Source organism: Saimiri boliviensis, chromosome 12, assembly GCF_048565385.1.
Source record: "Saimiri boliviensis isolate mSaiBol1 chromosome 12, mSaiBol1.pri, whole genome shotgun sequence".
Taxonomy (NCBI): Eukaryota; Metazoa; Chordata; class Mammalia; order Primates; family Cebidae; genus Saimiri; species Saimiri boliviensis.
Window position 1 is genome coordinate 49,598,547 of NC_133460.1, and position 12,310 is coordinate 49,610,856.

The 12,310-nt window shown below is 48.7% G+C and overlaps 1 protein-coding gene across 3 annotated transcripts in view; it reads right to left on the reverse strand.

Annotated features, from left to right (window-relative positions):
- Positions 1–6,061: 6,061 nt before the first annotated feature.
- Positions 6,062–12,310, reverse strand: part of LRRC20 (leucine rich repeat containing 20) — a 77,219-nt gene continuing 70,970 nt past the window's right edge. For all 3 annotated transcript variants that reach the window (XM_010339298.3, XM_010339296.3, XM_010339297.3), the window contains one exon: positions 6,062–8,836. In XM_010339298.3, coding sequence (XP_010337600.1) covers positions 8,682–8,836 — 155 coding nt within the window. In that variant the 3' untranslated portion in view covers positions 6,062–8,681. The remainder of the gene's footprint in view (positions 8,837–12,310) is intronic.

Genomic DNA, 12,310 nt, shown 5'->3' on the forward strand with positions numbered 1-12,310 from the left:
CACTTGCCACCATGCCTGGCTAATTTGTGTATTTTTAGTAGAGCCAGGGTTTCACCATGTTGGCCAGCCTGGTCTCAAACTCCTGATCTCAAGCAATCTGCCTGCCTCAGCCTCCCAAAGCACTGGGATTACAGAGGTGAGCCACCATGCCTGGCCTCCAGATATTTTGCATTAAGAATTTCAGCTCCCAATTTTAAAATGTTGGGAAACAAATTCGCAATTATTTTGAAACATGGTACAGACCAAACAATAGATCTATGAGTAGAATTTGGCTCAAAACCCTTTTGCAACTTCTTAACATCTCGAAAAACCAGGAGTTCTCAATCTTGGCTGCATATTAGAATCAAACAGGGGAGCTTTAAGAAAAATCACTGGCACTGAGCCTCTAACACAGACGAATTGAAGCTCACTCAATTCTATGGAGTCAGACCAATTCCACTGTATTCATCTCTCTTTGGACAAGGCCTACACATCAGTGCTTTTTCAACACTCTCCAGGGGACTCCGATGGGCAGGCAAGATAATGACTGCTGCAACCCTTCTTGGCTTTTCACCTGCCAAAAGGGTCCTGGTCTCACAGAGCTCGTGCTTCACTGCGGGAGACTGGTTAGTTGCGGATCCGCTAACTGCTCCATGCTTGTCATGCGCTATGAGTTCTATCTAGCTATCTTTTGGTGCTCTCTCTCCTGTCCCCCTCCTCACCTGCCAATCAGCCTGTCTCTTGTCCCATCCTCTCTGCTCCCACATCTCTAGAATAGCTCTTAGGCCAGTGATTCCCAAACTCTGCTGCACTTTAGAATCTCCTGGGGAGACGTGAAGCCATCACACCCCATATCAGTAAAATCAGAATGTCTCAGTGTGAAAACCAGATCCGTTTTTTGTGATGAACGAATGAGGGAGTGAATGAATGATTACCTTATCTGTGGTCCACATACCATACTCTCCCCAGTGATCTCCCCAAATCATGCCCCTCACCATCCATTTCCATTCCCCTGCAGGCTTTCAGGTACTTCCTGGTTAAATCTGACCTCCTCCGCATGCAGCCACGCTGCCCATGGCCCAGTCCTTGTCCACTTCTCCACCCTCAAATCCTACTGCTTTTCCCTCCCACCTGACCTGTTCCTCACTGAGCACCTTGCAGTTCCGCTAACTGCTCCATGCCTTATCACGTGCTATGCGCTCTGTCTGGCTGTCTTTCGGTGCTCTCTCTCCTGTCCCCCTCCTCATCTGCCAATCAGCCTGTCTCTTGTCCCATTCTCTCTGCTCCCACATCTCTAGAATAGCTCTTAGACCAGTGGTTCCCAAACTCTGATGCACTTTAGAATCTCCTGGGGAGACGTGAAGCCATCACACCCCATACCAGTAAAATCAGAATGTCTCAGTGTGAAAACCAGATCAGTTTTTTGTTTGTTTGTTTTGAAACAGTCTTGCTCTGTCTCCCTGAAATAGTGGTGCGATCTTGGCTCACTGCAACCTCCACCTCCTGGGCTCAAGTGATTCTCCTGTCTCAGCCTTCAAAGTAGCCAGGATTACAGGCATGCATCACCATGCCCAGCTAATTTTTGTATTTTTAGTAGAGATGGGGGTTTCACCATTTTGTCTAGACTAGTCTCGAACTTCTGACCTCAAATGATCCACCTGCCTCATCCTCCCAAAGTTTTGGGTATCAAGTACCAGCTCGGCCGGAGAGACCCCCGCCCAGGTGGCACTGAAGGCAATGAGAGGCAGACACCCAGACAGAACAGCAAAGTAGGTCTATCCAGTGGGCCAGCAGCCTACGAAGCTGAGAGTCTCAGGGGCTGCCAGCATTCCAGGCTGAAGGCCCGGAGCAGAGTCTGATCCACGTAGTTATTCTCTCTGCACAGGTGACTATTATTAACAAACAGGTGTTCCGTATTTTCTCGTAACTCAAAAATATTCCAAGTAGGCAGCTGTTTCCCACTTACCACTGACTACAGACAAACTAAAAGGTGTTCTCCACGAGGGAGCCCCGGGGGCGGGGGCAGAGAGCTCAAAGAATTGTTTTAACTGGTGTACGATATTTATACATTGTTTTACCACTTAGGAATGCCCCCAGTGGTTTTCCGCTTGAGAAGGGGGCCGGCTAGGTTTTCCTTGTCATTGTTCTTCCTAGCAAACAATATACTCTATCATCACTCAGCATTCATCAATGTTCATAAACTCACTATTTCTCAACAGCTGGGATTATAGGCATGAGCCACTCCACCCGGTCCCAGATCAGGAGTTTTTGTTTGTTAGTTTGTTTTCTTTTTTTTTTTTTAAAGATGGGGTTTCACCATGATGGCCAGGCTGGTCTTGAACTCTTGACCTCAGGTGATCCACCCACCTTGGCCTCCCAAAGTGCTAGGATTACAGGCGTGAGCCACCGTGCCCGGCCAATCAGGAGTTTTTTTTAAGATTCTCAGGTGAAGCCAATGTGTAGCAAGATTTCAGAATTACTGTCTGGGACAGTCCAGTCATATTTCTCTTTCCACGCCTGTCTCCCCAGCTAGCCTGTGAGCCTCCCGCTCTGCATTGGTCTGTTTGGGCTGCTACAACAAAATACCACAAGCTGGGTGGTTAAAAAAAAAAAAAAAAAAAAAAAAAAAGCAGAATTTTTTTTCTCATGGTTCTGGAAGCTGAGAGTCCTGAATCAAGGTTCTGAAACTGAGGGCGCTGTTCCTTGTAGACACCCCTTCCCACTGTGTCCTCCCATGGCGCTTTCTCGGTGTGTGTGTCTGTGTGTGTGTGTGTGAGAGAGAGAGAGAGAGTGTGTGTGTGTGTGTTCTGGTGTGTTCTTTATAAGGACACTAATCCTAATCCTAGGGGATCAGGTTGGCCTCACACACGCTTCTCATTCTCTAAGCAGAGTTGGAGGTATGTTCTGAGACGCCTGAGAGTTTTGGAAGGCCCCCGGGAGAAGGGTTGGCATGAAGCCCAAGAGAGCCCCGCGGGATAGCTCCCCTTTGGTGGGGAAGCCAGGCATGTCCCATGGGAATCTCAGTCTATCCCTGGCTGGAAATGCACACAGGCCTTTGGGGCAAGGCAGGCCACTGGTGTAGCTATCATTTTGAAAAGGCTCAGACTCCACAGCGAAGGGGGGTCTCCATGGGGTAAAAATATGGCTCCTGGAGTCAGACCCCCAGCACATCCCCAGCATTTTCAGCATGTTTGTTTAGGGTGATGTGAAAGGAGGACTGTCCTCTTAAAAAGCAAGGCCAGGGGAGCTGCAGAGAGGCTAAGGCCTAGGCAGGAGTGGGGTCCCTTCCTAGGAGTCAGGAGGCATCTCTCCGCCTCCATAACCAGCCTCGGAGGAGCAGTCGCTTCAAAAGCTTTTAAAATGCTTATTAGTCAGCTCTCCCTAGGGAAGCAGGTGAGCGTCATTATCTGCGTTAATAAATGACAAGTGAGAGTTCCAATGGCTGACTCACTTCCACAGCACAGCTAGGGCAGCAGTGGCCATGGAGGAGATCCAAACCCCCGCGTCCAGTGAGGTCCACAGAAAGAACCCGGGACATGGAGCCAGGAAACCTGGGCATTCGTCTGGGTTCCACCAAGTCCCCGTACATCCTTGGGTGGGTCGCTCAACTTCACCTTGGAACACTGCAGAACATTCCTTCTGGAACTCGGTGTTCCCATTTATGAAGCAGAAGAGGTTTGGAGCAGAACTCTTTCCCTCGGACAGCCCACCTTCTCTGGAGCATCCGCATGCAGGGAGTCTTCCTGAGGCGGACTGGGACGTCCTGAGGAAGTCCAGCTCTCTGGCTAGGGTTCCACACCCTGGGCAGAGGGGCAATGAGAGCTGCTGGGGTGGGCACTACTAGGTCAAGAAGGATTCAGGCACTGTGTCAGGAAAAACACATCTCTACAAGGTGGTGGAAAGGTGGTAAAGCCTCTTGGGAAGAGGCGTGCAGTTATCTGGGATAGCTGCGGCTGCCCTGGGGCCTCCTCCAGCTTAGGTCAGGCCTTCTGTAAACCATTTCCTGGGCTCTCGACAGCAATTCTACGAGACATGGCCTCTGCTCTGGATTCGAGGCTGGGCATGGTGGCTCACACCTGTAATCCCAGTGCTTTGGAAGCCGAGGCAGGAGGATCTCCTGAGGTCAAGAGTTTTCCTGCCCGGTTGCCTGAGTCACACCCTTCCCCCAGGCCCGCCCTTCCTGGCCTTCACATCTGGCTCAGGGCTCTGCTGAAGCCTTCTGGGGTAGCTGCCAATTCTGGCCTTGCCTGGAACTGCTTCTCACTTCCCAGGTCTGGCTTTCTGCAAAGGGACGGGCACATCTCATGTGAAGAGCAGATCCAAAGCAGGGCTCTGGGGTACAATGCAGGACTTGGGGGAAGACTACCATCAGAAACCTGTAGCCCCACACAGCTTCCCATCTACATTATTCCACCGTCTTTTCCAGCTTAGCAGTACGAGTCCAGGAAACTGTTGCCCAGGAAGAAAAAGTTGTAAATAACTTTATTGTTCGTTCAGGAGCTCTCCAAAAGAATCATTTACAGCAACATCAAACTGCTCACCTCTTAATTGCAAGAGAGTTTATGCTCCAAGACTCCTGGAACCCTTTGCTTCAAAATCCCCCCTTGCTGTATCCACTGATCCTAAACTACATCCCGATCTTTACCCAATCCTAATTGAGGCTTCCTTCCCTGCATTGAAAGTCCCACCTAAAACCAGACTGAAATCTCTCGTCACTTCTGACTGCCTTCCCCATTCTGACACCCTAGGAAAAAGGTGGAAAGGGAAGGAGAGGATCAGCTTTGCCTGATTAACAGGTGGATCTGGTGATGTTTTTGGTGAGGCATTCTTCAACAGGAAACTACACAGGTGGGAGTCCTCTCTCTGACCACTGGCCTTTGGGATGGGGAGGCCAGCGGCCTGAGTCCAGGCTAATCCACAAGGGATAGCTATAAGTGATCACAGGGTCTTCAGGAGCTGAGAAATAGTGACCATATGAGTTCTGGAAGGGCCCTTGGGGGTCTCCTGGTGTAGCCCCTTAGTTTTACAAACAGGAAACAGGGCCTGGAGAGGAAGAGATTTGTCCAAATCCCAAAGCTAGCTAGGATTGTTACAGGGATTAAATGAGTTAATATCTATAATGCACTAAGACACTGCCTGGTACCCACTAAGCTCTATGTATGTTTGTTAAATAAAAACAATGGATCATCCGGGAGCAGTGGCTCATGCCTGTAATCCCAGCACTTTTGGAGGCCGAGGTGGGTGGATCACCTGAGGTCAGGAGTTCAAGACCAGCCTGGCCAAAGTGGTGAAACTCCGTTTGTACTAAAAATACAAAATTAGCCAGGCGTGGTGGCGGGCTCCTGTAATCCCAGCTACTCAGGGGAGCACCTGGCCTAAAACTCAAGGCAAACTTAAGTTGGCCTCTCAGACTTAGAAAAAAGCAAACCCTGACTTTAACATGGAACCCAGAGCAGCAGTGCTCTAGCAAGCATCAGAACCACACAGAGCACTTGTTAAGACAGAATGCTGGGCCCCACTCCTGATTTCAGATTCTGCACATGTGGGGTGGGGTCAAGAATTTGTATTTCTTTTTTCTTTTGAAAAGACAGGATTTCGCCATGTTGGTGAGGCTGGTCTTGAACTCCTGACCTCAGGTGACCCGCCCACCTTGGCCTCCAAAGTGCTTGGATTACAGGCGTGAGCCACCACGCCCGGCCAAGAATTTGTGTTTCTAACCAACTTCCTGGTGCTGCTGATGCTACTGGTCCAGAGACCCCTCTTTAAGAACCATGGACTCAGCAGAACAAATGACTAAAGGAGTAATTTCTGGCACCAATAAGGGAGAAATTTGGAGATAGCGGCTCTCTTTATCCTTTCCCAGATACACAGTTTCCCCCTGACTGCCATCCTGCAGCAGAGCAGCTGGGGGGCACGCACCAATTCTGTGCCCACCTGTGACTAATCCACGTTTCACCCCAGTCTAGCCTTCTCTACCTCATGCTTTCAACAAGAGGACACCTCACTTGCATGTGGGCTGGTTTGATGCCCAGGCTATAGGAGGTCTGTACGGTGAGAATGAATGAAACACCAACCAGGCAGATGAAAACAATGCATTCTTTATTGCAGACTAAAGCTAAGGGGCTCACTCACTGTGAGCTCTGATTTGGGGGCTGCTGTGGCTGCCCACACTTTCCCGGAGAGGCAAGGGCAAACTCTCCAAGCAGAGGAGAAAACAACTTCCAGAAGCTGCCCCTTCAGAGGCCTGAGGTGAGGACCTGGCTCAGCAGACAGCTTGGCATGCAGGGGTTAACCAGAAAGGCCGGGTCCAAAGGGCCAGGCACACCTAACCCTCATCTCCTGGTGACTGCAGGTCACTCCCTTCTTCGGGAGTGTCACGCAGACTCTGGAACAATCTAACAGGCCAAGGGTCTCTCAGGGCTGGTTAGGGAGGAGGCTGCGCACAGGCTTGGATCCCTGGAAGTGGCAGGGAGAGAACTGAAACTTCACTCTCTTCTTGGAGGACATCCCCAGCCCCTGTCCTTGCTTCTCAAACTCTAAAGTGCTTACAGGAATCAGCTGGGGGGTCTTGCTAAAACGCAGGGTCTGAGTCGGGAGGTCTAGGGTGAGGCCTGGACTCTGCATTCCTAACAAGCTCCGAGGGGACGCTGCCACTGCAGGTCCACAGACCACACTGTGAGTTGCAAGGCTCCCTGTAGTCTCAGCTACTCGGGAGGCTGAGACAGGAGAATCACTTGAACTCGGGAGGCAGAGGTTGCGGTGAGCCAAGAATGTGCCACTGCACTCCAGCCTGGGTGACAGAGCTAGACTCCATGTCAAAAAAAACCCCAACACCAAAAAACCCAAAACAAAACCACATAAGCAGTGCCTGCCTGGTGCTGATACACTAGGAGCTCCAGGGGTGCTCTTGCGTAGACCTAACACAGTCATACACTGCCTTTGTGCATATCAGAGAAGCATGCCTCTTCTTCAACAGGGAGAAACCCTGTCCAGGTCACAAGGCAGGTGGGGCCAGCACAGCCTGAACAGGACTTCAGCCCCAACTTGCCCCCAACACCCACAGATGAACTCGGTAGCTCTGAAGACCTGTCTTAACCTCCTCATCCTGAAAACCCTTTGCCCAGAGTTTGACCAACCAGGCGTTGTGATATGAGCAGAACGAATAGTTTCTTGAGATACTGAGAGCTCAGTGATGGCCCAACAGGCCCAACCTGTCAGCTCCTTACCAAGAGACAGGAGACCTGGGCAGGGACAGGAGAACTGGGAGCTTTCTCAGCAGGGATTACTGCTCTGAGCAGTGATCTGAGCTCCTAACATCTTAGCCCTAGGAGTGCTAAAGTGGCCACTCATCCACAGAATGCAGGATTTGGGTGGCCTGGTTTTGTCTCAAGCCCAGGGGCCTCAGGTGCCTCCAGAGATTCAAACAAAGGTGCAGATCAGGTGGGGTCTGGGGCACTGAGTCAGCTTGCTCCACACATGAGAGAAATGAGACGTAGATGCTTGAGGACCAAGCAGTCTTCAAGCCACAGGTGTTCTCAGGAAGAAAAAGCCCCAGGCCTTCTCCTGGTAGGGGACCAGCCATTCCCACTTGCCGGGTACTGTCCCAGTGTTAGCACTGAAAGTTCCACGTCCTGGGAAACCAGGACAGCTGGTCACCCTGTTGCCTCATCATACCCTAAGATGCCAGGTTGAGTCCTTAAAAGGACTAGGTCATCAGGGGTTTGGGTGTTGGCCTGGGAACTGGCTGGCTACAAATTCGGCGATTCACACCTTGTTTGCCCCCAGGGGCCCTGACAAGGCAGCCAGGCTGCTGCTGGATGGGACTGTGGTGAGGGTGGCCATCTGATCACTTCAGACCAGAGCCACAGGTACAAATGGCTCTGCCGTTCTGGGCCACCTCTCCCACAGCTCAGGGATGACACTACAGAGGGACAGAGCACTCAGGACTTGTCACCCCGCCAATTTGTTAACTGTCAGGAAGGACAGAGCTGACGTGACTTGCTCCTCATTCCCAGCCTGCTGGTCCTCGGGCTCCTACATGAATGTTCTTGCCCCACAGCAGTGCCAGGCCAGATTCCCACCACAGCTCTTGCAAGACTCCTAGCGGAGGCTCCTGCCAGTCCAGGGACCACAGGGGTGAAGACCGGGCCCTGCAGAGGGCCGCATCCAGGTCAGTTCTCAGGAAGCAATAAATAGATGGGGGTTGTCTTCTCTTCTCAGGACAGCAACTGGCACTCAGCACTAAAAACAAGGCCTCAAACCCGCAGGGGTCCAGAAAATACCCAGCAATGCCCACCTGTGCCTGCTGATCTGGAGGTAACCTGGAGGCACATACTGCTTAAAAACCTCCAGGGAGCCCAAAGGAGGTAAAGGGTCCCTGCCTTTTTGTAGGGATCTTTTCCAAGGTCCCTTTTTTCAAGTGACAAGGCTCAGAGAAGGCAGGAGACCTGCCTGAGCTTGCATAGCAGCTGTAAGTGCCCAGAGTCCAGGTGGCAGGCGCCACCTTGCCTCTTCCCTTGGGCATTCTAGAGCCCGCTACTGTTGTAAGCTATCTATCCAGACCGGCTGCACCCCACCCACCACTTGCTGGTCGGCCCACCCACCCCCAGCCCGCAAGCCTGGCCTCCCATGGGCCTCCCTCCCTTCCAGGGTGACAGGCCAGTGGCCTCTGTCCCTTGCTGGGTGGGCATGAGGAGGGTGGCCTAAGGTAGGGGGCCTCTTGCGCCCTCCGGAGACATGAGCATGTCAAACTTGATGAGCGGCGGGGCGATCACGCGCACCTCGGCATTGAGTGGGTTGAAGCGGAGGTTGATGCTGCGCAAGGCTGGCATGGCGGCCAGCTTCTCCACGGGCACATCTGTTGGGGACAGAATGGACAGGTTAGAGAGGTGGGGGCCAACCAGACAGAAAAGAAGGACAATGGGCCAGGAGGACTCTGAGCACATGATGTTGAGGGGCAGCTCCCCATCACCCACTGCACATGGTGAGGCTCAGCTCCTGGTGCCCAGCCCTGTACGAGGGGCCATCAGGCCCACCAGGGTACTACAATCACATGGATGAAAGCATCCTAAAATATAAGAATCAGCTGCTTCAAAAAGTCAAACATAGGATTACCATATAACCCAGCAATTTTACTCATAGGTAGAACTGAAATAATTAAAAACTGGTATTCAAACAAACAATTTTACACAAATGTTCATTGCAGCATCATTTACAATAGCCAAATGTCTGCCAGTGGATGAATGGATGAACAAAATGGTATATACATATAATGGAATACTATGCAGCCATTTAAAGGAATGAAATTCTGATACAGGCTATGCCATGGATGAACCTTGAAAACATTGTGCTAATGAGAGAAAGAAGGCAGGCACAAAAAGACAGATAACGTATGACTCCACTTATGTGAGGTACATAGAGCAGTTAAATTCATAGAAACAGAAAGCAGAACAGAGATTACTAGGGACGAGGAGAAAGGGAAGCAGGGAGTTATTGCTTAATAGCTACAGATTCTGTTGGGGTGAGAAAATATTTTGGAAATGGATAATGGTGATGGTTGCACAACATGGTTAAAGTAATTAATGCCACTCGGTATGCTTAAAAATGGTTAAAGTCAGCTGGGCTATAGTCTCAGCTAGTCAGGAGGCTAAGGTGGGAGAATCACTTGAGCCCAGGAGTTCAAAACCAGGATGGGCAACATAGTAAGATCCTGGTCTCTGTTTCTTTAAAAAAAAAAAAAAAAAAGTTAAAATAGCAAATGTTATGTTACATATATTTGTCACAATTTAAAAATAATGTAATATGCCAAAAACCACTGAATTGCATACTTTAAATGGGTGAATTGTATAGTATGTGAAGTATATCTCAATAAAGCTATTAAAAAACAAAGGCTATTGTGTGCATAAAGAATATTTTAGCCAAGAGAGAGGAAGCTGGATACAGTGGCCTATGGACACTCTTCTTAACTATGGGAAGGCCATTCTATATCATGTCATCTGCTCCATCATACACCTAAAGAGTCCCCAAAGAGGCAGACATGGCTATCTTGGGTCTACCTGAGGGAGGTTAGTTACACTTTGAATTTATCAGGACTCTTGATAATGTGCCCTACCTCTATTATTGCTCCATAAGAGTATCCGGGAAGTTCCAGACTATGTTGGATCATCACTTAGAGATGGAATGTTCTCTGGAATCAAAACAAACATATCTCCTGTCTCAGCTCTAGTTTCCAAAATTTAATGTGTAGAATATAGAAACCAAGTTTCAAGCTGTCATCCACCTAATTTACATAAAGATACTAGGGTATTTTCCAACACTCATCAGAAATGCCACATTGTAACAAATTTAAAGATCATGGTGAGCTACTAATTAATTCCAGGTCCGATATTCTCAGTTGTAACTAAAGAGACAGCAGCCTAGTGTCATAGACATGAAAGGTAACAGACAGCCCTAAGCTGATGCCCCAGCTTTATCACCTAAAAATGTTTATTACTGCCCTGTACCTTGTAATCTTGAAAATGGAAATAACTAATCTTTCCTCAAACAGAATAAAATTGGGGAGTGACTACTTAAGGGGAATGGGGACTCCTCTGGGGTGACAGAAATATTTTGGAATTAGAGGTGATGATTGCACAACACTGTGAATGTCCTAAATGCCAATGAACTGTACACTTTAAATGGTTAATTTAAATGGTTCATTTTATGTTATGGGAATTTCACCTCAATTTTTTAAAGGACCAGAATAAGGCAGCAGCTATGTTAATACTCCGTAACCTGTTCCTCCCACCTAACCTTTAGCATCACTCAGACAAGAATAGGACGCTTGCCTCGACGCAAGCCCTCTATCCAGGCTGAGGCTCTGGCTGCATCTGCTCTTCCGTGATCCAACTCTGTGAGCAGCCAGATCCCATAAAACCTCCCACCTCAGCACAGGATGGGGCCAGACCTCACCCCACCGAGTCCTACACAACCTCAGGTTGACAGTGACGGCAAGAGCCAACTCCTCTCCTCTCCTGGGCACCAACTATTGGCCAGAGTTGGGGAGGGATTTGTTTTTGGGGTTGTTTTGTTTTTAATTTTAGAACACATTGGTGATTATGCACATATTTTACTTGAGATCTGTGCTATGGATCTCGGGCCACCTCAAGTTATATATGTATTTTTAACTAAGCACCAGTAACAATCTTCTTTGTAATTTATTTTTAATTTTTAGTTGTGGTAAAATCAAATAAAGTTACCATCCTAACCATTTTTAAGTGTACAGTTGAGTAGCATGAAGTACATTCACACTGTTGTACAACCAATCTCCAGAACACTATTTTGCAAAACTGAAACTCTATACCCATTTAAACAAGAACTCCCTATCCTGCCTCCTCCCAGCACCTGGCAACCACCACTCTACTTTCCGTCTTTATAAATTTGACTACTCTAGGTACCTCACATAAGTGGAATCATAGAGTATTTGTCTTTTTGTGATGGGCTTATGCCACTGGGCATAATGTCCTCAAGGCTCATCCACGTTATGGCATGTGGCATTGATAATGCAGGATTATTCAGCCTTGAAAAGGAAGAAACACCAGGCGCAGTGGTTCATGCCTATAATCCCAAAACTTAGGGAGATCCAAGCAGGTGGATCACCTGAGGTCAGGAGTTCGAGACCAGCCTGGCCAACATGGTGAAACCCCATCTCTATGAAATACAAAAAATTAGCCAGGCGTGGTGGCAGGTGCCTATAATCCCAGCTACTTGAGATGCCGAGGAAGGAGAACCGCTTGAACCTGGGAGGTGGAGGTTGCAGTGCGCCAAGATTGCGCCATTGTACTCCAGCCTGGGCAACAAGGAAACTCCATCTATAAATAAATAAAAAGGAAGAAACTTCAGACACATGCCATAATGTGAGTGAACCTTGAGGTTCAGCTGTCAGTGGTCACCTGGGTTGCTTCCCTCGCTTGGCTATGATGAATAATGCTGCTATGAACGTACATGTGCCAACATCTCTTCGAGGCCCTGCTTTCCATTGTTCTGGGTGTATCTGCAGATATATGTGACCCTCACCCAGATAAAAATAGAAAACATTTCAAGAACCCGCCAATAGAGTTTCCTTGTGCCCCTTTCCAGTTTATACCCCCCTGATCTTTCTCATCATTAATTCAGTCTATTCCTGACCTTCATATAAATGGAACTACATAGCATGGTCCATGCTTTAAATGTTTTTAGGACTTTTGGTTTGAGAAAGTCTGAAACTTTTTTCACTCAGGAAAGTTGAATATTATTGTCTTAAGTCTCTTCCCCCCTTCCTTTTTCATTTGGAAATAATTTCAAGTGTATAAAA